The 25336-nt window shown below is 32.8% G+C and overlaps 3 protein-coding genes across 4 annotated transcripts; 2 read left to right on the top strand and 1 right to left on the bottom strand.

Moving 5' to 3' along the window:
- Positions 1-4294: 4294 nt before the first annotated feature.
- On the top strand, positions 4295-6437 carry LOC133672311 (probable NAD(P)H dehydrogenase (quinone) FQR1-like 2). Of its 2 annotated transcripts, XM_062092695.1 has the most exons (3): positions 4295-4965; positions 5094-5185; positions 5962-6100. In XM_062092695.1, exons 1-3 carry the CDS (start codon positions 4430-4432, stop codon positions 5982-5984), a joined length of 651 nt encoding a protein of 216 aa, XP_061948679.1. In that variant the 5' UTR covers positions 4295-4429; the 3' UTR covers positions 5985-6100. The 2 variants fall into 2 exon arrangements, with proteins under 2 accessions (XP_061948679.1, XP_061948678.1); XM_062092694.1 differs by lacking the exon at positions 5094-5185 and having other exon boundaries at positions 4302-4965; positions 5962-6437.
- A 4138-nt stretch (positions 6438-10575) lies between these two features.
- Positions 10576-17696, top strand: LOC133673123 (aminopeptidase P1). The gene is made up of 16 exons (XM_062093779.1): positions 10576-10784; positions 10862-10925; positions 11014-11153; positions 11375-11659; positions 11740-11862; positions 12234-12509; positions 12730-12816; positions 12958-13025; positions 14121-14187; positions 15066-15200; positions 15296-15376; positions 15517-15571; positions 15694-15798; positions 15898-15969; positions 16511-16635; positions 17399-17696. Exons 1-16 carry the CDS (start codon positions 10692-10694, stop codon positions 17558-17560), a joined length of 1938 nt encoding a protein of 645 aa, XP_061949763.1. The 5' UTR covers positions 10576-10691; the 3' UTR covers positions 17561-17696.
- Positions 17697-19362: 1666 nt separating this feature from the next.
- On the bottom strand, positions 19363-21145 carry LOC133673124 (anthocyanidin 3-O-glucosyltransferase 5-like). Its single transcript, XM_062093780.1, has one exon. It carries the CDS (start codon positions 21104-21106, stop codon positions 19580-19582), a length of 1527 nt encoding a protein of 508 aa, XP_061949764.1. The 5' UTR covers positions 21107-21145; the 3' UTR covers positions 19363-19579.
- Positions 21146-25336: the final 4191 nt, after the last annotated feature.

The following is a 25336-nucleotide window of genomic DNA, read 5'->3' as shown; positions in this document are numbered from 1 at the left end:
TTGTATTTTGAATCAACGTTTTGATTACTATGCACGAAACAAATAGTGGAAAGATTATATTTCTATATTTAGCTAGTTAATTCAGCGAATTTCTATTCTATGTAATGTGATTGCATAACACAATTATACCTTATTTAATCCTATCAACTTCTTTCAAAAAAAATCAAAATCATTTGCATGCATGCCTTACAATATTGATGTTTAAAAGAGTGTGTATGTGTGTGTGTGAAGAAAAAAACTATTACTAGAAGATATTGAAAGAGAGAGGGGACGGCTAGAGAAGAAAAAATTGAAGGAGAGACAAGTTAGAGGAGGAGGAGGAAGAAGAAATTATCTATAACATCCTTGAAACATTGTTCAAATTTGTGTGTTAAGACAGTTCTTCGTATTTCCATACATTATGTTTTGAGTAAAGATGTTGGAGGAGATGAAAACCCAAAATATGGTGGATTAGGGATCTTGTACATGTTTGATTTGGGAGCCTAGTGAAACAAATATGTTAAGTTAGCAAAGAAAGAAAGAAAAAACTTAAAGGAATTAACAAGGAAATTTGAAGTACATCAAGAGAACAAACCAAACGTTAGGGCCGACCACATTTGAGCATGAAGGAGGGATAAAAATTGATTTGTAAATTATAATATTATGAGTTAGAACAAGCAATTTCAAGAGAAGAAACTAGTTCAAATCTGAGAATTTTAATGTATAATTAATTATGTGCTCTTGTATTAGTGTAAGGAAGAACATGGTTTATGTTATATAACTTGCTTAAAGATGTAAAACATAACTTGTAATAAGTTTTAAACATGGGATTAATGTGAGGAAAGTGAAGTGATTGAAATGAAAGAACTTGGATAATTGATCTTGGTAGGTTCGGCCATATGGTAAGAAGAATTCAAAGGAAACTTGCTTGCTTGATTCAATAGCTCTTGTAGAATGAAAAGAAATGGTATAGAAACGTTACAATGTAAAGTTATATAGGTTTGGAAGTAGAATTATTTACTAATGAATAAATTATAGAGATTTAAGAATTTTTAGTATTTTACCAAAATGTTGTTAAGGATGATGAGATTTATGTCATTTTGTTTTGTTTTATTTTATTTTATTTGAATATATATGCTTTTATTTTTTCTATTTGAGTGTTTGTACTTTCAAAATTTTATCAATTAAATGCCTTTAATTTTAAAAACTAACAAATGTATATCTCGCAATCTTATGCAGGCCACATTTGACCAAGTTAAATAAAATTAAAAATTAAAACAACAATATATTATTAAAAACTTATTCAAATTAAAAAGATAATAAAAAAAGAAATAAAAAAAACAAAATAAAAATATCGCGGATCATAATTGACTATGAAAAAAGTATCGTGAAATCGAGCCCAAGAGTTTCTTAAAAAAAATGCTGGAAAGCCTAGCCTGATTTGCTGGGGATAAAAGGTTGAAACCAAGCCCATATATGGTTACTTAGTGGGCTTTAAACCAAGCCCAATAGTATACAAACTCTAAAAAAGAGGTGCGGCATTCAATCGAGAAGAGAGAAAAAGAAGGCGGAACCAAAATAGCGATGACACTCATCCTTTGCAGACCTCTCGATGACATGTCGTCTGATCATAAAGTGGGGTCCAAAACACTTCCAACCCAGGTGGCCCAGAGTCTTTTCGACTTTGGATGCCTCCTCACGCACTGTGGGTAGAAGAGGAGTATTGTCCCACGCCCTAGCATGCGGGCATTACATGCATGGCAATTTTTCTTTGTATTTTTTAATCTCAGTCCCTAATTCTGTAACAACTCTCCAAACCAGTCCCTGATCTTGGCTACCTGTCAAGATCATCCTCTAAACAAACCTAGTCAAGAAAAAATGAAGCTGGCTCGAATTCCAAAAAAAAAAAAAAAAAGCCAACAGGCCTAATCAAAATTGGTTCGCCATTGGCCATATCACCAGATACCTGTCAATGTTTGCCCTCTCACGAATCAAATATATGGTGATCATCTAGTTATAGTGCACGCTCCAGCACTGGATAAAAAGCTCTTCATCTTGTAGGTTCTCCACAACAGCCGTGATGCCAATCTCCTCTCCTCCATTATCAGTATCGGACACAAGCTACTCTTGTTGCCGGACTTGCAATATGACACCTCCTGCAACTAAGGAGTTATCTCCAACTTCTAGGAACTCCCTTAACTCTCCAGCAGAGTTGACTGATATTTGGATTGTTCCTTGGATCTAGGTCTACTTGCATCAACATGTCGGAAATAGGTACAAGACACAATTACAATAACAATATGCACAAGCTAAATTATATCCACTAAACGCTCCTTTGAGGAATCAAAGGGAAGTGTTTGTTTTCTTGGTAATATTGTATTTTTTAAAAAAAGGTTAATTTTTTTAATGTGAATATTAAAAATAAATTTTGAAAAATAAAAAAATATTATCAAACAATAACTACCACAATACTAGATACTACCAAGAATTAGATATGAGAAAAAAACAAAAAAAACCGAGAAAACTAGAGAAAAAAATAACTGAAAAAGTCGAACCGTGAAAAAAACCGATTAGAATTTTTAAAAAACCAACCGGTTCGGTTTCGGTTTTGTAAGTCTGAAACTAAAAAAACTGAACTAAATCCAAACCGAAAAACCAGGAAAAAAACGAGCTAAACAAAAAAGTCGAGCTAAAATGAAAAAAATCGAGTCAAACCGGAAAAAACCGAGCCAAACTAGTTTGAACTGGTTTTTGTTCTAAAAAACCAAACCGAATCGAGCCAAAACCGGTTAGTTTAAAATGATTTCGGTTCGGTTTCATTTTTTTTATAAAAAAAATTCGGTTTTGTTACTTTTTTTTATATATACAAACCGAATCGAATGAAAATAATAATACCTACCAAGAATAGCTTAGTTGCGACTCTAATTCTTCATTCCATCATAAAGATAAAGACTTGTGGGCTACTAATAAGTCTAGAAAAAGAACAAAAAACCTTGCTCATTTTATAAGTCTAAATGCTTATTTGAAATAAATTTTTTAAATAATGTTTCATTAAAAGTTTTTAAAATAAATTATTTAAAATTAGCTTTTTATATTTTAAAATCGTTTTAATATGTTAATATAGAAATAATTTTTTTAAAATAAAAATATTATTATAATATATTTTTAAATAAAAAATGTTTTTTAAAATAAACTATAGGATTGGATCAAGCCTCCCACTCTTTCAATGCACTCCACGAAGCATGATCGTAGAAAAATCCAAGTTTAGCCGCCCAAATGGACTTGGGCAAGTTATTTTCAAAACCAAGGAAGCCGATGCAATTTTGCTTGCCTAATTTGCTCCCATGTTATCCATGGTGTGAATTTGAAATAATGTTATATTATCGCAGTCAAATAAGATCAATTGAGCTAAAGAACAAGGTTTTGAAACTTGGGGAACAATATGTTAATGATCATATACGCTTAGTTAGAGATTATCTGCTTGATCTTTGACTTGTAAGGAAAACAAAGTCTATGTTTTATTTTTCTCAATTAACTAACATATTTCTTTATATGACTGTATAAATACTTGTGCATGTATATATGAATTATATTTTAATATAATAAAATTATCAAATAAAATTTGTTACAAATATAAATAGATGGTGGTGAAATCAACCTATAAAATATCTAAAAATGATCTGATAATTGAAAAAAAAATGATATGACAACTAATTTCAATTGAAGTTTAAAATTTTATTTTGTTGCTGTAATATATATCATGTTTGCAAAGACAACATCATAATTTTTTTAAATTTTTTTAACTGTCCATTGGTCTTTGTAAAGACGGGGAACTAATTTTTGCCTTTATTGAGAATAAAAATGTGTTCGGAAGTATAGTTAAACTGTGATTCTGAAAAACTTTTGAGATTTTTTTTTATATATTTGTATTATTTTAATATATTAATATTAAAAATAATTTTTTATATATATTTTAAAAAAGTATTTAAGTGTCTATTTGGGAGTATGGTTGCTTTTTAAAATGTTTTTTTATGATGAAATATATCAAAATAATATGTTTTATATTTTAAAAATTAAACTATTAAAACAATTCAAAATATAAAAATATTAATTTTTAATAAAAAAAACAAATCTAAATTTTTTAAAAACACGTTCAGACGCGCGTTTTCGCATGCTCTCGAAACAATTTGCACCGCAATTACCATTAAACACGGCACGGGATCTCAGTTTGAACTACCACATGGCAATTTAAAATTCAAAGTCAATCCACAGCTCTCTTCCAACTTATCACATACTAATTAATCATTAACAATCGACTTAATTAACACTAATAAATAAAGAAAGACTAATCTTTAGATCCAAACGCATACACGCTCTGTCTATTAGTAACATTATCTCTCCAATTCACTGTCGAAATCACCCGATTATCTGATCGGAATTGATTTCTAAAATGGGAAAAGGAGGCGGCTGCGTTCCGAGTAAGAAAAAACAACCACCAGTGTCCGACGACCCTGTTTCCACCACCCGCGAAGCCGAACCAATCCCTGTTAACGACGAGGAAACTAATGATATCGCAAGCACATCACTAGAGCCCACAATTTCATCAAAATTGAAAGTTTTTATTGTGTTTTACTCCATGTATGGGCATGTGGAAGGATTGGCCAAGAGAATGAAGAAAGGAGTGGACGGAGTGGAAGGAGTTGAGGCTTTTCTATATCGGGTTGCAGAAACGTTGTCTGATGATGTTTTGATCAAAATGAAAGTTCCGGAGAAAGATGTTGGGATCCCTGAGATTACGGCGGCGGAATTGGTGAATGCGGATGGTGTTTTGTTTGGGTTTCCGACAAGGTATGGGTGTATGGCTGCGCAGATGAAAGCGTTTTTCGATTCGACGGGGCAGTTGTGGAAGGAGCAGAAACTTGCTGGGAAACCTGCTGGGTTTTTTGTTAGTACTGGGACTCAAGGTGGAGGTCAAGAAACTACTGCGTAAGTTAATAATGCTCTGCTTGTACTTCATGATTCAAAGTTAATATTGTTTCTGTTAGAATATGCATCGCTTTTACTGGCTAAAACAAATCATAATTATGTTTTGTGATGTGCCCTTTTGATCACAGGTTCTTGTTGATTCCATGTGAAAATTCTTTAAGATTTTATGAAGGTCTTGTTTTTCTCTTTAATTCAAGCCTTTACTTGGGTGAGGGTTTAGGTAAGAAAGAATGATTCACGGAAAGTAGAGGTATCGTTGAAACATGGAAATTCAGATGCAGGGAAATTTGTTTAACCCCTATACAAATAGCCAGTTGAAAACCTTCTTTGGTCTGTGAATTAGTGTAAAAAAGAGAAGGAAAAAAAGAGGAGATTTATTGAGATGAAAACGAGGCAAAAATATAGCTCAGTAAGAACAGAGCAAGATACTATAAAAGTGAAGCAAACAGGGGTTTTGGAAGAGTGGCACGAGTGAAGAGTCGACACTGATATATAGCTGTAACCAGGTGCATTTTAGCATTAGTTTGAGCATCCAGGAGTTTTGACATGCCTTCAGCTTGTAAGACATTTATACTATCTAAGTCAGCCAACCAAACTGAGCTTGAGTTACCTTTGTATTGGCATTTTCAGGTTCTGTTTCAGGCTTGAGGTGCATATTTTTTCCTTGTCGTTGCTAAAACTTAATTTAAATATGAAATCATGCATTTTCATAAGCAAAAAAAAGTTGGTTTCTTTTCTGTTTTTGTAAATGTAGTGCATCTATTTTGGGATTCTGACATTTTATCTTTTGTTTTGATAACTGAGAGCGTTTGGCTTTTGTTCTCAAGTCATCTCTGCTGACCTAACATTTTAAAGGATTATAATGCTATAGAGATGGTGGTTTGGATTGTTATGATCGCTTATGAAAATGAATGAGCTGTATGAATTCTTTTCTAGAAAACCAATTTATATTAATCGTTTTCCATTGCTTTAATCCTCTTGTTTGGGTTGAGACAGATGGACCGCAATTACCCAGTTGACCCACCATGGGATGCTATTTGTTCCGATTGGATACACCTTTGGAGCTGGCATGTTCAAGATGGATTCCATTCGAGGGGGCTCTCCATACGGCGCTGGAGTTTATGCTGGGGATGGCTCAAGAGAAGCAAATGAAACAGAGTTGGCACTTGCTGAACATCAGGGTAAATATATGGCCTCAATGGTCAAGAGGCTTGCCCAGACCTGATGACATGTTTTACTCTTTAGAACGCATTTACATCCCTTTATCTACGTTAATTTGAGTGCATTTTTTTGTAATTGTTCTTGTTGTTTTACTCACTGTCATATTTGGATTGGAGGATCATACACGGTCAATTCTATTCCACATTTCTCCCCTTTTCCACTCAATGCTGCAAGCTGTTTATGACTCCAAATTGTTGGAATAACGATATGGATTTGTTGGACACGTTATTTTGTAGATTTATTTTTTGTTTGATTGGGAGTATGTGCCGTAGCCTTGATTGATTAGGATCTTTTGAATTTGAATTGGTTTTTCTCTTCTATTCAAGTAGCTAAGAAAAAATCATGGGAAAAAAATTGAAGCAGTAGATCCATGGCAGAAAGAACCAGGTAGGATGTCAACTTATTGAAGCAATTGCAGGCATGAACAACAGCAGAAGCAAGGAGCATCAACTACACCAACAAACTCAACAAATAATTTTGAAAGAACTAAAGCAACAACATCAAAACATAAACATGTCTGCTAAAGGAACCTACCCTAACCTTAACCTTGAAGGCAAGGTTTTTTTAATGGGGATGCAATTATAATAGTCCTAATCTTGATTTATTTCTATTTTAATTTAAAGTTATCATCTTAGGATCTTTTAAATATGAATTCAAATTAGTTTCTCTCTTCTATTTAAGTAGAATTCTAGATTATGGGAAAATCACGGGAAAAATTTATGAGGATTTTCTATTAAATCATAAGAGGATTGAACAACTTCAATATATTCTTATGAAAGCTCGAACAACCCCGAATATGCCTTTTTTTTTTATCAATTACGTCTTCATAGTAAATTTCTTTTAATTCAATAAAATTATGAGGCATGTTACCGGGTCATTGTAATAAACATGGTTTTAAAGCATTTGAGTTGCTAATAGTTCATTTATATCTATCATTATCTAAAAATAAAGAACACGAAACAGTTCCTGTTTAGGCTCATACACTTTTGAGGACGAAGAACTTTACTTGCTTGCAGCTTTGGAATTTATTTTCCTGGGGAATCTTTCTGGTGCGATCTTGTCCTTGAATGATGACTTGAACAAATATGCTTAAAGAAATCTGTTAGCTTTGGACAGGGACATCTACCCCAACGTTAGATGACCTACAGTGTGGTAGCACAGCAAGAAAGTTCCAACTGTACAAGAAACAAAGTTTACTGAAAACACGATTTCAACAACCACAGATTATGGTAAAAGCTCATTTCTTCTTCCATGGCATATTTTAGCAGAGAGCCATTGTGACATCAACTTACTCAAGTCTTTTTATCCACTCATACGTGCTGACTGTGCAATGGAGAGGTATCCATGACCATTGACTGATACAAGAATTAGTTCAGTAGGACTATGACATGCATGGAGATTCACTTTAAGCACAACGCTTGCTTGAAAAGCCAGAAATGCTCTCTGGTTAAAGCAGACTGGGCATGGGAAGAACAGGCTCAATGAACTTGGACTAGGCGAAGAGATGCTGTTAGATAAAAGCTGGAATGTGGATCTTCGTTTTTGTTTTTCTTTGACTTGGATATGGATATATGAAGCTCCTGATACATAAAAAAGCAGTATGAAGCAATCTGTAATTCAATTACAAGAACACAAGCTTGAAGTACGGAATAATGGGACCGTACAATTCTGCTTTGTATTGGCTTTCTTTTAAAAAATGAACAAAATTAATCTGAGATTATAGCATTGAATGGCCTGACTCATTAAGTGTTTTTTTTTTTAAATAAAACTTGTTCAAATTTTTAAAAATAATATAAACTGAAAAAGAACATCATAATTATTTTTTTAATATACAAATTACATTATTAAAAACAACACATTATGTGTAATCTTCGAACCATTTCACCATTTATCGTTGTGAGTATTTTCTTTCCTATAAAATATATGTTTGATAATATGATATATGATATTTTTTAAAAAATATATTAAAATAATTTTTTTATTTTTAACATCAACACATAAAAATAATTAATATATATATATATATTAATCTAATATATATTTAAAAAAATTAATTTGAAAAAAATCAAACCTAAAAATCAAACACTTATCATAGCCTCCGTTAAGGACCCTGGTTAAATCTACTTTTCATTAATTTGTTTTTGTTTTAAATTAAAATTTTTAGTGTTTTTAAATCTTTTTAATGTGATAATATTAAAATAATTTTTTTAATATTAATTTATTATATTTTAAAAAAAACAACACTTTAAAAAATAATTTTTAACCTTCTTAAAAAAAAAGAAAAAGAAAAAGAAGTTCCCTGAACACTTCACACCGGGCCGAAAGCATGATTCTGAAGCTGCCTAAGGGCATAAAGCATCAAAGGGATCAGACATTATGGGATTGAGAACAAGATTTTTGGATTGCACGCCAACTTATTAAATAGTATTTATTATATATATTAAGTGTTTTTCTTTTTCTTTTCTTTTTTTTTAAATAAAATTTGTTCAAATTTTTAAAAATAATATAAACTGAAAAAGAACAACATAATTATTTTTTTTAATATACAAACTACATTATTAAAAACAACACATTATGTATAATTTTTTAACCATTTCAAGATTTATCATCGTGCCTTTTTATTTTGAAACTTGCTCTCCTATAAGTATATGTTGGATAATATAGTATATAATATTTTTTAAAAGTATTTTTTATTAAAAATATATTAAAATAATATTTTTAATATTCTTTTATTTTTTACATCAACACATAAAAATAATTAATATATATAATACATTTTTGTAAAAATTAATTTGAAAATCAAACCTAAAAAATCAAACACTTATTATAGCGCGGTTAAGGGTTATGGTTAAACTAACTTTTTATCACATTTTATTTTTTTTATTTCAAATTAAAATTTTAAATATTTTTAGATTATTTTAATGTGTTAATATCAAAAATATTTTTTTAAAATATAATTTAATATATTTTAAAAAATACACACTTTAAAAAATAATTTTTAACATAACTCCAAAAAACTTTCCATAGATACTTCACACCAGGGGTGATAAAAAAACAGAAAAACTAATTAAATCGAGAAAACTAAAAAAAAAAAATTAAACTGATTAGAATTTTTAAAATATCAACCGGTTCGGTTTTATAAGTTTAAAATCGAAAAAATCGAACTGAACCCAAACCCAAAAAAATAGAGCCAAACCAGAAAAAAACAGAGTCAAACTGAAAAAAATCGAGCTGGTTGGTTTGAACTAGTGTTTTTTCCTAAAATAACCAAACCAAACCAAAACCGATCAGTTTTAATTTAGTTTCGGTTTATTTTTTAAAATTAATTTTAATTATTTTTTTATAAAAACTAAATCATACAAAAAATAATCACCTTTACTTCACACCGAGCCAAAAGCGTGATGTTGAAGCTGCCTAAGCGCATAAAGCATACATGGGATCAGACATTATGGGATTTTTTGGATTGCACGCCAACTTATTAAATAGTATTTATTATCATTATCGTTATTATTATTATATATAAAAAAGTTCCTTTTAGTGGTACCAAGTTACCAACATTCAAAAGACATGCTTTTACTTTTTAATTGAGGATTTTTTTTTTTTTAAAGATTATGCTATTACGAACAGCCTAATCTCATAAACAGCGTACAGAATTGTGCAGTCCATCAATCCAATCTCATAATTAATTTTTTTTCGACATTGGAATGCATACAAAGCAGCCCAGACACAGACACAGGGAATCTGATTCATTTTTCAGATTATTGGAGTCCATGCTGGCTTTTCTACATGTGGCATAAATACCTGTTTGCGTTGATAAAACGGCGAGTATTTACTGTTTTACCAAGATTAAGGAACCTTGTAAAAGCAATTTTGAAAAACTTTATTTATTTTTATTTATTTTAATATTTTTTAATTATTTTAATATATTAATATTAAAAATAAATTTTAAAAAATAATACCTACGTTACCGATAAGATGAGAAGGTCAACTTCGTGAGGGAAACCTCAGATTATTTCCCTGCCATATGTAGTTTTTTGATCGAGTCCCCCAACTACCCAATTTATATATTAAATCCCCTTTCTATATACCTTCTTCTCAATTGAATCCTTACAATGCTAAATATTTTTATGTCCAAGAACTTGTCTTAAATTGAAACCAGCAATTGAACATTTCTATGTCCGGCAGTTGAGAAATTAGGATAAGGGGAAAGCACGTGACTGCACGTGCATTTCTGAACACGATCTCCAATTAACAAGAGTATTCGATCAAGTAAGAGTATATAGATGACCCCAATTGATTAAATAATTAGTTGGAGGACTAAATGTAAGAGATTCGAACAAAGTATCTGATTTCACACCTCCCAACCATTATAATTCCTGACGCATCCTCGACAGTTCCCAATTCTCGCTTTGATTTGTTTTATCTCCAGTATAAAGGTCCCCTGCTCCATTTCGATCTCTCACTCGCTCGCTCACTCACTCAAAATTGAATCAAGAAGAAAAATCATGTCAGAAATACTAGCTTCTTTAAGGTCTCTAATGGCGTCTCATTCTCCACCGCTTGATGCCTTAGTTGTTCCATCTGAAGATTATCATCAGGTACTACGCTTTCACTTCAATCATCTTCTAAACTTTTCAATGTTTGGATCATACTTTTTATGATCTTTTTTTTGCAGAGTGAGTACGTGTCTGCACGTGACAAGCGACGCGAATTCGTTTCTGGCTTTACAGGAAGCGCTGGTTTGTTAGTTTCAATTATTGATTCCTCTTGTGATTTTTTTTTCCAGATTGTAACTAAGTAAGTGTATGATGTTGTTTTTGAGCTTAGGTTTGGCGCTTGTTACAAAGAAGGATGCCCGGCTGTGGACGGACGGGCGGTATTTCTTACAGGCAACGCAGCAACTTAGTGTTGAGTGGACGTTAATGCGTATGGGAGAGGATCCTGGTTTTGATGCATGGGTGGCTGATGTGAGGCTTATATTATATTTCTTTACACTTTTTGTCAACACTTTGCTATCTTCTGTGTTGGGATTTTGTTATTTCTTGAATTGAATTTATGTCAAAGGGATGGCTGTTAATTGTTTAACTTAGCCAGCATTTCTATGTTTTTTCTTATGATTTTAGTAGTTCGTTTTTTTTTTTTTAGGTTTATATGGTGTTAAGCTTGTCTTTATACTTGGTTTTATTAGAATCTACCTGTGGAGGCGGCTATTGGGATTGATCCATGGTGTGTATCGGTAGATACTGCGCAAAGGTGGCAACTGACTTTTGCGAAGAAACAACAGAAACTGGTTCAGACTGAAACCAATCTGGTTGATGAGGTCTGGAAAAGTCGTCCGCCAGCGGAAATAAATCCAGTTGTGGTTCATCCGATAGAGTTTACTGGATGCTCGGCTGCACAGAAGTTGAAGGACTTGAGAGAAAAACTCAAAAATGAGAAAACTCGTGGCATAGTTGTCACAACACTTGATGAGGTGAGTTTATATCATTCTTTCCCAAATAATTTGCTTGTTCAGACATATTGAAATGTTAAACCAATTTTTCTTCAATGCAGGTAGCTTGGTTGTATAATATTCGTGGGACTGATGTGTCCTATTGTCCAGTTGTTCATGCATTTGCTATAATAACATCCAATTCAGCTTTCCTTTATGTGGACAAGAAGAAGGTGTCTGCTGAGGTCAGTTTCATAATTCATGTCAATTGTAGATGCTTTTTACAGTGTACATATGCAATGTTTTTCTTCTGCAACCTAGAGAATTTTTTTTTTTTTTTATATTTTCAACTTTCAACTGTTTTCTGATATCCAAGATTTCTCAATGATCTTTATATTGAATTCTTTCACTTTCATTAGTTTATGTTTCAGCTAGCACTCAATTAAATGTTGGTGTTCACCAAGTCTTTTTTATCCCATGTCAACTTTAAAACAATGTTTGCTTTCTGTCTTTCAAACATACTTCTAGATTCATACACAAATATGAAGTTGTGGAAAGAAGCTTAACCTAGTAGGTTGAATAGTTATGAATACCTAATTCATTTGTTCTTATGCAGACAAACCGTTATATGGAGGAGAATGGAATTGATGTTCGAGATTACGCTGATGTGAGTTCAGATGTGGTCTTGCTTGCATCTGATCAGCTTGACTCGACATCTGAAGTCAAAGGAACTGATACCACCACGGGAAATGGTACAACTGAAGCAGAAGGAAATAATAATGACCGGATATGGGTTGACCCTGGTTCATGCTGCTATGCTTTATATTCAAAATTGAATTCTGAGAAGGTGCACATGCAACAATCTCCTTTGGCCCTTGCAAAAGCTCTAAAGGTAGTGCAATCACAGCCAACGCCAACAAGTTCTCTGTAACCATAAACAAGCCAATACAATGTGATCTTTTAATGTTAAAGTCCAGTTGTCCCTCTAAAGATTCATTGAAAAGCTACATAAATTGTGTTCGGTTTACTGATAGCAATAAATCTATTTAATTGTGTTCATGCACGCCATATGGGCCTGTTTTTTCTCATTGCTAATTGTTTCAATATGTTAGAACCCTGTTGAGTTGGATGGCTTAAAGAAGGCACATGTTCGGGATGGTGCTGCTGTTGTGCAATATCTTGTCTGGTTAGATAAGCAGGTAACTCTGAGATGTAACAATTGATGAATCAGTTTTTGGTTGTTTCATCCTCTTCAATGTGTTCAAGCTTGAACTCACACATTCACCAGCGTCTGTGAAAATCTTTTTAACCTGATGCCAAATCTTGTCTTGGACATGCAGATGCAGGAATCATATGGGGCTTCAGGCTACTTCTTGGAGGGGCAAAGTGCAAATAAGAAAAAGGATTTGTAAGTTTTCCGTTGTCATACTGTTACTTTCTATCCATGATTAGACGTTGCAATTGAACATCCAAAAAGTTTCATATCGGAAATGCTGCATCAGACATTAGGATGTAACCTGATTTTTCCTTGTAAAAAATATTGGAGAAGTTTGTGTTTACTACTGAATAAACAGCAATCTTTGAAATTCAGACTGCTGATATATCTATGTATCAAGCAAGACAAAATGATAAAAAGTATGACGTCAACATACTAACAAGTCCTCCATTGTTGCATTTAATGTTTGTGTATATGAGATTGATTATAGACTGAAGTTTTGCGCATCTGGTTAATTTTATATTTTAGTATATATTTCTTGTTTGGTATATGCATGTGAAATGGAGCTTATAAAACCAATGGAATCTTATTATTAGTACCAAATTGCAATGGATCCTGCTGATTTTTAGGAGCCTTCTCTCACAAGCCATGCTCTTAGATGGTCCATACTAGAAGTGGCAGAAAAGCTGTCCCATTCATTTGCATTTATTTCATCCATTATGTGTAGTATGAGCATTTTCTATAGTAAGACATGAAACTGGAAATTTATATCTTGCGATGCAAGATCATCCCATTTTGAAAAAGAAATTTGATTAATATTTGATGTCTGGTTTTAGAATGTTTGGATGTTTATTTCTTGTACAGCTTCATCACTAAGGTATTATTAGGCCTGATATGGCTATTGATACTTCAATTTTATTTTCATATATATATATATATATATATATATATATAAATTATTAACTTAGTGTTAGGAAAACTTTTTGCAAGCTTTGCTTTGGTCTGTATGTCACACAAAATGATTGATTGTCATTTTTTTTTTTTGGATAAAGTGCATCATTGCCATCACTGACTACTATTTCTTTTTGCCAGAAGTTTACTTTTAAACGATGCTATATGATCGTTTCCCCTTTTCTCTCTCTCTTCCAAATATTTTTTTTATCTTGGCATTTTTCTTTACCTCTTGTGTCATGCACAAGATCACCGAACAATGAATGCACACAAAATGGCTAAGCTTGACATGACATTGAGGCATTTTCCTCATATTAATGGTATGTGCTATGGCAGGGGAGCTATAAGACTGACAGAGGTAACTGTTAGTGATAAGCTGGAGGGTTTCCGAGCATCCAAAGAGGTATTCCCACCAAATACATTTGGAAAAAAGTTCTTATTACATCAAACAAAATTAAAAGTTTAATTAACAGATGATATAAATTGTCTTATTTGGAACAGACTTTCTTTTGAAGTTATTGTAGTATTATTGTTCTCTGTTCATGCTGTAAAAAAGTAGGTATTGTCAGTTTCTAGGCATTAAGTTGCTGTTTCAATGCATTATTATTTTTATTTGAACTGTCATGGAGAAACTGACATTTGATTATTGATATATATCATCCAAAGAGCAGTGTGCAAATCTGTTGCGCCATGTTTGATATTTGTTGATGGAGGAAGGATTATGGAAGAGAGCCAAATATGAATTTAGATCAATTGAATTAAATTAAGAAGTTGTGATTTTATTCTTCAATATTTGAAAGTGAGTTTTTTCTGTCAACATAATTAAGGATTTTTAGCGTCTTCTACTTTATAGTAGTGTTTTACATGTGGTTTTTGGTTACCAGGTATAGGAAAGTTTCAACATTTATTTTTGAAGTGACCCTGCTATGCCTCCTGACCTGATTAATGAACAGTAAAGTGCAGAAATGTATATAGGGGATCTTTATAATTTGCTCGGGTTTTTCTCCTTTGATTGGTCATGATGGTGAAAATTTAGATAAAATGGACTGGATCTCCTTATGGCTGGAGAGTTTGGTTCCTAGTATGAAAATTGATGGCAGCCTAGCCTAAAATCATTTCAACTCAGGGAATAAAGCTATTTGTAAGTGAGAATGGCAACAAGCAAAGGCTCATTTTATCTCTTCACGGAATTTAATTTTGGTGTGATATTGTTTTTGTTTCTCATTCAAGTAGTTTGATAAGATGGTTTTTTTTTTTTTGGTTATGTGATACAAATGGCAGCATTTTAGGGGGTTAAGTTTCCCAACAATTTCATCAGTCGGTCCAAATGCAGCAATCATCCATTATTCTCCACATGCTGAAACATGTGCAGAGCTCAATCCAGACAGCATCTATCTGTTTGATTCTGGAGCACAGGTTCATAAATTGTTTGGTTTATAATCACAAACTCTGTATAATATTATACTGCTTAATGATGTCTTATTTTCCTTTGATATTTTTATGGCATGAAGTATCTGGATGGAACAACTGACATAACTCGCACGGTTCATTTTGGGAATCCATCAACGCATGAAAAAGCATGCTACACTGCGGTATGTGGCTTCATACTTCCCTTTGAACATTTCAATTATATGGAACAGGAGATTACTGTAGTTTGATATCATTACAAAGCACTCCCTTTCTCTCTTCCCACTCCTTCTCATCCAACTCTTATGAAATTAATATTATACAGGTTCTCAAGGGTCACATTGCTTTGGGTAATGCCTGTTTTCCCAATGGAACTAATGGTAATTTCATCTTTTATCTCTGTCGTTTGTTTGTATTCATGTGTACAACTGGTAAACCATGTTACAGTGAAACATCAAGTTATATTGATTTCACTCATCCATTGTTTTATTGTATTTTATAGGTCATGCCCTCGACATTCTTGCTCGAATTCCTTTATGGAAGGATGGTCTTGATTATCGACATGGCACTGGTCATGGTATTGGATCATACCTAAATGTACATGAAGGTAAGCAATGAGCAACAGCTGCTAACTGTTGCCTTTTTTTCTTCTCTGTTTTTAGTTTGATAAATAAGCTGATTACTGTTTTTGAAACTATCTTGACAGGACCTCATTTAATTAGTTTCAGACCACATGCTCGTAATGTGCCACTGCAAGCTTCCATGACTGTAACGGATGGTTAGTTTATAATCTTCATTGCTTTTCTTGTAGGTCAGAAAGAATATCTCCAAAATACTGGGGCTTAGATCCGTGTATATTTCCTTCATGTATATGTTTGTGTTTTCTTCTTCTTCTTCTTCTTTTATAATGGTGGTTGCATTCTCTATCAATTCTGGCAGGTGTGCTCTCATACTCAGAGTGGTCTTCCCTTAGGTTTACCTTGGCTTTGAGTTAATTATATTAATAATTCCTACTCTAATGCCCTTGTTTCTGTAAACTTCTGTCTCTGCATATTGTTCCGAGTAACATAACCTGCACTTTACTGGGACAACATTGAGCTCAGGAGTAGTCAAGAGACCATCATATGAGGACTATGCACCCTGACATAGCTTATCTATATTTACAGACTTATTAATCTCAACTTAAATTATTAATATCTTATTAATGTTTACATGTTGTTTGAATGATATCTATGCATTTTGTTCTACTTTCAAGAACCAAAAATGTATCTTTATGCTAGAACCATTGAAATTGTATAATACTGGATTTCATTTCTCAGAACCTGGATACTATGAGGATGGGAACTTCGGGATAAGATTGGAGAATGTGCTTATCGTCAAGGAGTCTGATACAAAATTCAATTTTGGTGACAAGGGCTACTTATCATTCGAGCACATAACATGGGTAAGCACATGCGCATCCGTCAAATTTCTGCAGTGATTGTGCTTGTTCTACTTCCTTGTCACTTGTTCCTGAATATGCTTCAATTGTTTCTAATAATCTGTTTCTTGAGGTTCTTGGAAATGAATTCTTTGGAAAAGGAAAAAAATAGGAATATATAACTTGCCTTACCTATGAATCAAAATAGTCAAGGTAACTTGAAAAGATAGGGAATCATTTGCCAGTCCAAGTAAGCAGACACAAATACTGGAAAACTAATCCAATATTCCAAGGAGTTAAAATGATCAACTGCTCAACAGAACTATTTGAATTTAGAGAAATGAAAAGTAACTCTTTTGGTGAAGTTGGAACAGTAAATCTTGAAGTGTATGAGACTGACGGTCCCAAGCTCTAACTTGAGCCTTTTACTAGCTCTTGCCTCCTTGGTTGCTCCGGAAATACTTTCATAGTTTGTGTACAAAGAAAAGTTTATGATAATATTTAATTTGGCCTTCCCCATGGCTCAACTAGCTTTAAAGTTGAAGGTGTGCTATAAATGTTGTTGAGAAGTTACTTTAAAACTACTGTCTTTGGTACTAGGTAAACATTTTCTCTGCGAAAATCCAGCTAGCATAAAGATTGAATCTTCTGTCACCTTGTTGTAGATTTAACTTGTATATATTCCATTTTCCTCCCTGCACATTCGAGGTTTTTGTATTTGTTGAATAAAAGCCCAATTACAATTCAGTCTTACTATATCAAGCTTCCATGATCTCTTGATGTCCAGGCACCATATCAAACGAAGATGATCGACTTGACCCTTCTAGGTCCTGAAGAGATAAATTGGCTTAACATCTACCATGGAAGATGTATGGATATTCTGGCCCCTTATTTGGATGAATCTGAGATGGCATGGCTGAATAAAGCTACTGAACCCATAGGGGTGTGATTCTTGTTTCTAGTAGCCAAGGACCCTCGCAAAAAATAAGAACGTAAGATGAAGAAAATTGAACTTCAGCCTGTAATTGCGCATTAAACTTCATATTTATTTTTATTTCACAAGAGAATATTTTTAAGCTCCAAAATCAGTTTGTGATGTCCAAGTACGTAAATAGATTTAGTCTTTTATATGATATTAGCTAAATTTTATTTCCGACCTCTTCATTAGAAAAAGAAATCCCAGCCACAACCGCCATGGATATTCGAAGAGGACCTGTTGTAGGTGCATGGATATGCTGTAGTTATTGCAGCAAGTAGCTTTTTAGAGTATCTCTATTGGTTTTGAGGGCCTTGAGCCTCTGCTTTCAGGTATTTGAAGCTAGTCGTAAAGTAATTCACCACTTGAGCAAAAGAATTAGAGGAACAGCCCTTGCTCTAAGCTTTCTCAGCACTTAATTTTAGTGCCAAATTGACTCTGCCCCTTCTTGCATCGCCTTTGTCTTCAATAATATTTCTAATCATCAGAACTTCTATGGCTTAGACACCTCTAGTCTCCCCGTAGGATTTGCGCCAGCTTTCAGCATAATTGCATTGACAATTCCTCCTGTAATGCTTTGAGTTTCAACCCCGCACTTTGCAGGGCACAATCAGCGTCGTACTTCAGAATTCATTCAAGAGAACTCATTGACGTCTTATTTATCTCAACTTAATCTAGAGTTTTTCTTCTTTACTCTCATTCCTAAAACATTACTAATTGGTGCATCTCCTAAATTATTAATATGCTGAACCAATAAATATTCTATGTTGTTCTGGAGCTTCATTTCCCATAAACCTATATGGACGGGAACTTTGGAATAAGACTGGAGAATAATGTGAGAATGGTCAAGGAGACTGATACAAAACGCAATTTCGGTGAAAGACAGACGAGAGCCACTTATTATTTGACCACATAACATATTGATCCATCAAAATCGTTGCAGAGACTATTACAGTTCTACTTTTCTTACATATTGCTGATATTTTTCGTTTCTTGTATTTTTCTGTGTTCCTCAGTCTATTGTATTTTTTTTTTCTCACGGCAAGACTTCGAACTTGCATGCCTGTTGATGGGAAGGCGTAGCTTGACTTTAGCTGCATCGAACGAGTGAAAACAACGTCGAAAAAGTTGTGGGTGAAAGTGATTAGGAACTATACAATGGCTGTTAATAAATTACCGCAGAACTGTATTCTAATTCCTCGTACCTTTTGGTAAAACTAGGATCCGTTGAAGCTTTGACATCGTGGCAGATTTCGGAGTTGCGGTGAAAAAATAGATATTTAGTACATGTAAAATAAATGAAAAGTAAGTTTATATAAATAAAAAAATACGTTATTTTAATTTTTATAAAATTAAAATTTAAAATATAATTACACAGAGTTTAATAATAATAAAAAAAAACATAAACTATTTGATTAACTAAAAACAAAAGAAAAGATAGGAGCTGCCACACTAGGAAATAGTCTCTTAATTGTTTCTAGCATCTAGTATCAAGTCGTCATGCTGCGTTACATGCACTCTCTTCATTCGGCATAAGGGGGTTGAACATCCTGTCGTGTAGTTGAAGTTTCTACTGTTGCATTTATGTTATTTTCCCGTCTTCATTGGAGTACTCTAGTGGATTTGTTGAACCATTTAATGGTATACTCTATGTTAGTCTCCACCGGCCTTTCAGCTTTTCCGGCCGGTTCTGATGTAAGAAAGATAATGCTGATCAACTTTGAGCCTATTAAAGCTCGATGAGTGGACTGGTTGGAACACTATGATTCGAGATGGAGGAATATTTTGGATGAATCTGAGATGTTATATATTTTATTCCAGATTATTTAGTAATTAACAAGAGAGAGAGAGAGAGAGCATCTTTCATCATTCCAAGTAACAATCAACTGAAAAAAAAGAAAAGAAATCTCAGATAGAAATTCAAAGAGGACTTCATGTAGAGGTCCGTGTAGATATGCAAAATACTTTTTTCGAGGATGCTGCTCGTGGCCTCTATGCACCTTGAGCCTTTGCTTTCAGGTATTTGAAGGCCGTCTCACAGTCATTTGCCACATGAGCAAGTGAATTGTAAGAGGAGCCACCCTTGCTCAGAGCTTTTTCAGCACTTGATTTTAGAGTCTTGGCCCTTGCCCTTCTTGCATCACCTTTGTCCATGATCGTTCGAACCATTGTCTCTATCTCTTCTCGAACCACCACTTCCTTTGCTGGCAATGACTTCGAACGAATGGCCACTCCTATATCCTCGGTAAGCATTGCAGCATTCATCCCCTGCTCTGCATAGAGTGGCCATGTAATCATGGGAACTCCATTAACTATACTTTCCAGGGTTGAATTCCACCCGCCGTGTGATAGGAATCCCCCCACTGATGGATGGCTCAAAATTTCGGTTTGAGGTGCCCACATTGGGACAACTAGTCCCATCTTACGGGTTCGGGTCAAGAATCCATCAGGCAAGAAATCTGGGGTGTCGTCAGTTCTGTGGTTTGTCTTAAATACGGTTGCTGCTGAATCGCCTTCTATGGGTGGACGAACCACCCAGATAAACCTCTGGCCACTTGACTCTAGCCCACAAGCTAGCTCGGTTGTTTGCCTGGCTGATAGGGCTCCCCCGCTCCCAAACGAGACATAAATCACAGACTCAATAGGCTGCATGTCTAGCCACTCTAACATCTCACTCTTTGGACCTGGTGTAATTGCTCTAACCAGTGGCCCAACGGGATAGATCGGAACCTGAGCCACCCTCCCTAACCTCTTTTCATCTTCAAGTGCACCAAGTGTTGTGCCCTCCAAATCCTGCCACGTATTCACCAAAATACCATCAAACTTCTGCATCGCAACCCCCATGCGTTTGTACTCTATGTACATCTGATCATTTCGGTCTAAAACTGGCTCAAACGTATCCCTGAACTCAAGTGATTTGCAGCCGGGAATCAATAGAGCTTGTTGGTTCTTAACATGGTTGTCTTCAATTGCCTTATCAATAGTTGGCATATGTAATGTAAGTGCAAGAAACCATGCAGTGGAAGTCATGAACGCGTACTTCAACATGTTAAACTCATCAGCAATCACCATAGCTTCGGTTCCAAAAAAATCAACAACAAGAACCGTTGGACAAAACTTCATGGCTAGTATTGCAGACCGTAGTTTTGGCAAAGCCTCCCGCATCATAATTGCTAGTTGTGCTAAGATGCCAGTAGTTGGGGTGATTAGGCTAGAAACGTCCACTGGTGGTAGCAAGACAATGTTAAGCAGGTCAGGACAAGGTGATTGCTTGAGAAGTTGGGATTTTAAAAGGGAATTGTCTGTTGTGACAACAAAGATTGTGACGGTGAAGCCATGGTTAGTGACCAGGCGTTTGCCTAGTTCAAGGACAGGGATAAGGTGTCCCATGCCAGGGCTAGACAATAAGGCTGCATGAGGTTTTGTGTTTTGCATGGTTGCAAGCAGATAATGAAAGAACAAAGGTTTCTGTGAGCTTGGTCGGAACTCGGGAGGAGGTAGATATTTGCTCTGTTTCATGCCAAGGTGTTGCTATGACATTTATAGGCTAGTCTTCGATGAGGGACTATTAGCACAAGCAATTGTAATTTGGACACCGCTTTGAATGTTCTATGTTGTCATGGTTAGCGCTTCTTGACGCAGTGCTGTAAAGTGATTTTCATTTTAAAATATATAAATACAACTTTTTAAAAAACCTCTTACATCATCACGTTAAAATCATAAAAGAATAATATATAAATATACTTTTAAAAGACAAAAACATAAAAGAAAAGGCTACCAAACCTTAACTTTTTCTGCTTTCATTAATTCATTTTGATTGGCATGCTCTAGAAGTATCTACTTCCTATTTTTCTTACAGATAAAACAAAAAAACATGACCCTTCTGCAGCTCTCAATCTCATCAAAATTAAAGACTCAATTACTCATCCAACTTCACAGTCGACATAAGCACTGGCCAATGGCTTCAATTTGCTTCCAAGATGACCTCCGATACACCGTATATTAGCGAAGCAGCAAATTAGACGTCCACATGAGACAGAGCACAAACCCCCCAAAAGGGCAAGCTACGTCAACTTGACCCGTAAATAAATATTAGAGCAGTGGTGTCATCTTCATTTTCAAATTGGAACAGGATGGAAAGAGTTAATTATAACTTCTTTTCTTTTAATAATCATAGAAGAAGCTCATAAAACCAATAGTCAAAGCAAGATATATATATATATATATATATATAGATATGGCAAACAAAAACAAAAAAAGACAGAAAAAGAAAGAAAGATATGCTATGACTTCTTGAGTGATGTTAAAAAAAAGGAACAGAGTTAACTATAACTTTATCTCAGTAGTTTATCAAAACTAATTAATTATTCCTTATAAAATAAAATAAAAACTCCTTGAGTGATGTTAACAATTTTTAATTTATTTTTTTTCACACCTTGCATGCCAAATCCTCTTTATCTCACCTTTACAAGTAATAGAAAAACAAAATAAATTGAAAAGGAACATAAATTCATAGAATATTAATTGAAGTGTAAATAAATTTAAAGATTCTGGGTTTAAACATAAAATCTTTAAAACTATAATTATTGTCTTCAACTACAAGGACGACTAAGTTATAATCTACTATCAAAGGGCTTGTAATTCAGCGCGACTGAAGTCAATAAAAATTTCAATGCACCACTAGGCATTGTCCTTGCTACTAGTAGACTTAGCTTGTATTTCTGTGGTTGAAGTTGCCTGCAAAATTAAATCAGTTTGAGTTTTGGTAAGATGTAAAGATTTCTTTTGAAAAATGAAGAAGATGCATGCCTTGTGCCCTTTTTTTTCTTTCTTTAGGTACGTTTGGGTCTTAGATAATCTTATCTCGCTATGTGGAAATATTTTTTATTGGTTGAGAGGTAATTAATCGGCTATATAGCTTGAATTAAATTCATTGAATTTGTGTGATGAACATATCTATTTGTAACCTGCTACGTGGAAAGATTTTTTATTGGTTTAGAGATAACTAATCCGCTATTTATTTTAGTTTTTATAGTTATTTTAGTTTTTATAATTACAGTTGTGGTTAAGTATAATTTAATTATATATAAAATTTAATTATAAAAATTAATTTTTCTTTTTTTTTTAGTTTTTTTTTTATGAATTTCACACCTAAACTTCAACCTTCACCTTTAAAACAAACACGATTTCGACATACAACAAAAAATCATTTAAATTAAATTTATTGAATTTATGTGATGAAAATATCTATCGTAATTAACTTGCTATGTGGAAAGATTTTTTACTGGTTCAGAGGTAACTAATCATGTGGTAGAGTAACAATAATAATTTTATATTACTATATGAAAATATTCTATAAATAATAATAAAAATATATAAAAAAATACACACAAATATATAAAATATATATATAAAAAGAGCCAGAAATTAAGATCCCATGGCGCAACTTTTTTTTTCACCGACAGAAGACATGCCAAGCTTCTTCTTCTTCTTCTTCTTTTAAAAAGAATACTCTACAGAACCAAATTAATATGTGGGAAGAGTTTCCAAGGTTTCCTAATGTGGATTTAATTTATTTAATTAGGTGACTTTGTGTAAATAAAAAACTTTGTATTTTGATCCTTGTTTTTCCCCTTTAAATTTATGGATTTTTACGATGTAAAATCTTTTAAATTATATTCTATTAGTCAAAACATGTGTTTATATGATCAAGTCCTTAGATTATTTAAAAAATATATATATAGAAAGGAAGAAAACAATTGTTTTAAATCAAACACTTTTTATAAAAATGTTAGGAAGAACTTAATGCTCAAATTGCATGTGTGTGTGTGTGTTTTACAATAAAAATTACAATTTATAGATAAAGTGTAGCTATAAACAATTTAATAAAGAATACATCATATTATTGGTCTTACCTCGATCCAAAAATAATGATCAGTCGTTGCATGCAATAATTTTTAACCTTCATAGAAGTGACTATTAATAGATTACGTCTAAATATTTTGATTATTTTCTAATAATATATATATATATATAAAATTACACTTAATTTTACATTTACAAATAATAAAATAAGTTAAAAAAAAAAGGTCTGACCCCTTCCTTAATTTTTTTTCTTTTCGTATTTTGAGGAGTTTTTATTGAATTTTAATGTGCCTCGCAACTCTTAAAAATTTTGTATATGAGTTAAGAATACCTACTAGAAAAAAAAACTATTTTAATCCATGATTATGCATTGAAAAATATAATATGTTTGTTGCTTGTCCAAACCTTAAGAGAAGGAAAAACAACAATTACACCTGTTCGTAATATTAGCAAAGTAGCAATTAATGCAAAAATAATCATTTGGAAAGAAATAATTATGTTTACCCATCGACTTACATTTAATGTCTTAATTTGTATAGTATAGCAATGTTATCAACTTCTATGGTCATGTTTTATTAATCAATAAAAATAAAATAGTAAAATAAAAATTATTTCTTAAAGAGATGGCTGGGTGATTGATCAATATAGTTTTTTTTTTTTTTTTGCAAACTATAAAATGTTAACAAATAACCTATAAATACTCTCTAAAAAATAACCTATAAATATTAGGAAAATACTCTACGAGTACTAATTAATATATATTCCAAATTAAGTTACATATTCTAATTGATAATTTCCTATTATAGTTTATATATTTTATTTGTTTTCATTTGCATATATTGTTTTTGTTTTCTAAATTATTTAAATCGTTTTAATTGTTAATTAATTAATATGTGTAGCTTATTACACATAACAAATATCTTTCCATATCAACTTGCTGCCCTTCAAAATTCAAAACCTCATTTCACTAACCATGGTTTTCGATGTCATAGTCCTTGTGCCCCTTTGGAACACGTTTCAATCAAATCAGAGCTTTCAAGACTTTTCCAATATTCTTTTTAAAATTATTATTATTTTTTATTTTTTTTATTGTTTTGATGTTCTAATAAAAAATATTAAAAATATTAATTAAATTCCTTTAACATTCCTTTAATATTGTGTTTCTTCCACTAGTGAATAACTTCTTTAACCTAATCATTCCAATTATTTAGGATTAAAGAGTAATATAAAAATATTTTAGATTTTATTCAATAATTTAAAATTAAAATATTTCTTTGCAATAGAAATGATACGAGAATCTATATTACCAAATAGTCATATATCTCAAAACTCTATTATCTTTAATTAAATTAAAAAAATTCCAATAAGTTTACTCTGTTTTTTTTTAAAAAATGAAAGGCCAATTTTCTATGCTTATGGACTTGGAAATCAAAAGAAAAACTCAATTATGACACTTGTTTCAGATTCTGTTGACTCCAATGTGTGATGATTAATTAAATGGCTATCTATGAACTTTGCTGAGACCTTAAAAACATCACTCTAATTTTTTTTTTTAATTTTGTTATAAATTATTAGAAAGTGTGGAAATTCATAAATCATGTCAGTGCCCAGTAAACAAGCAAGGAGTCGGTCCGTGGTATTAATAATGTTTCCAGGATGGATTGACCGTCAACTGGGGGTATTGCATGATTGGCGGCTGATTTCCAAAGTCAACTTCTGTGAATTTGGAATAGAAATTGGACTGCAAGGGTTATTTATTACTCATTCTTTATAATTTATAAAAAAAATAATTAATTAATTAACTAATCTCTATAATATTAGAATAATTAAATAAATCCTTGACGGTGTTTACAATCCTTAATTTAGTAGTTTTTTAATTCCGAA

This window comes from Populus nigra, chromosome 14 (genome assembly GCF_951802175.1).
Source record: "Populus nigra chromosome 14, ddPopNigr1.1, whole genome shotgun sequence".
NCBI classification, from domain to species: Eukaryota; Viridiplantae; Streptophyta; class Magnoliopsida; order Malpighiales; family Salicaceae; genus Populus; species Populus nigra.
The sequence above is the reverse complement of the archived record's forward strand: the minus strand, read 5'-3'. Positions and strand labels throughout refer to the sequence as shown.

What these genes read in the sequence shown, in the direction of transcription:
- LOC133672311 (XM_062092694.1), top strand. Translation starts at nt 4,430, where the DNA reads ATGGGAAAAGGAGGCGGCTGCGTTCCGAGTAAGAAAAAACAACCACCA. An exon ending in GGAGGTCAAGAAACTACTGC is followed by an intron (nt 4,966 to 5,961) that starts GTAAGTTAATAA and finishes GGGTTGAGACAG; the next exon opens with ATGGACCGCAATTACCCAGT.
- LOC133673124 (XM_062093780.1), bottom strand. Translation starts at nt 21,106, where the DNA reads ATGAAACAGAGCAAATATCTACCTCCTCCCGAGTTCCGACCAAGCTCA.
- LOC133673123 (XM_062093779.1), top strand. Translation starts at nt 10,692, where the DNA reads ATGTCAGAAATACTAGCTTCTTTAAGGTCTCTAATGGCGTCTCATTCT. An exon ending in CCCTTGCAAAAGCTCTAAAG is followed by an intron (nt 12,510 to 12,729) that starts GTAGTGCAATCA and finishes TCAATATGTTAG; the next exon opens with AACCCTGTTGAGTTGGATGG. An exon ending in AAAAAGCATGCTACACTGCG is followed by an intron (nt 15,377 to 15,516) that starts GTATGTGGCTTC and finishes AATATTATACAG; the next exon opens with GTTCTCAAGGGTCACATTGC.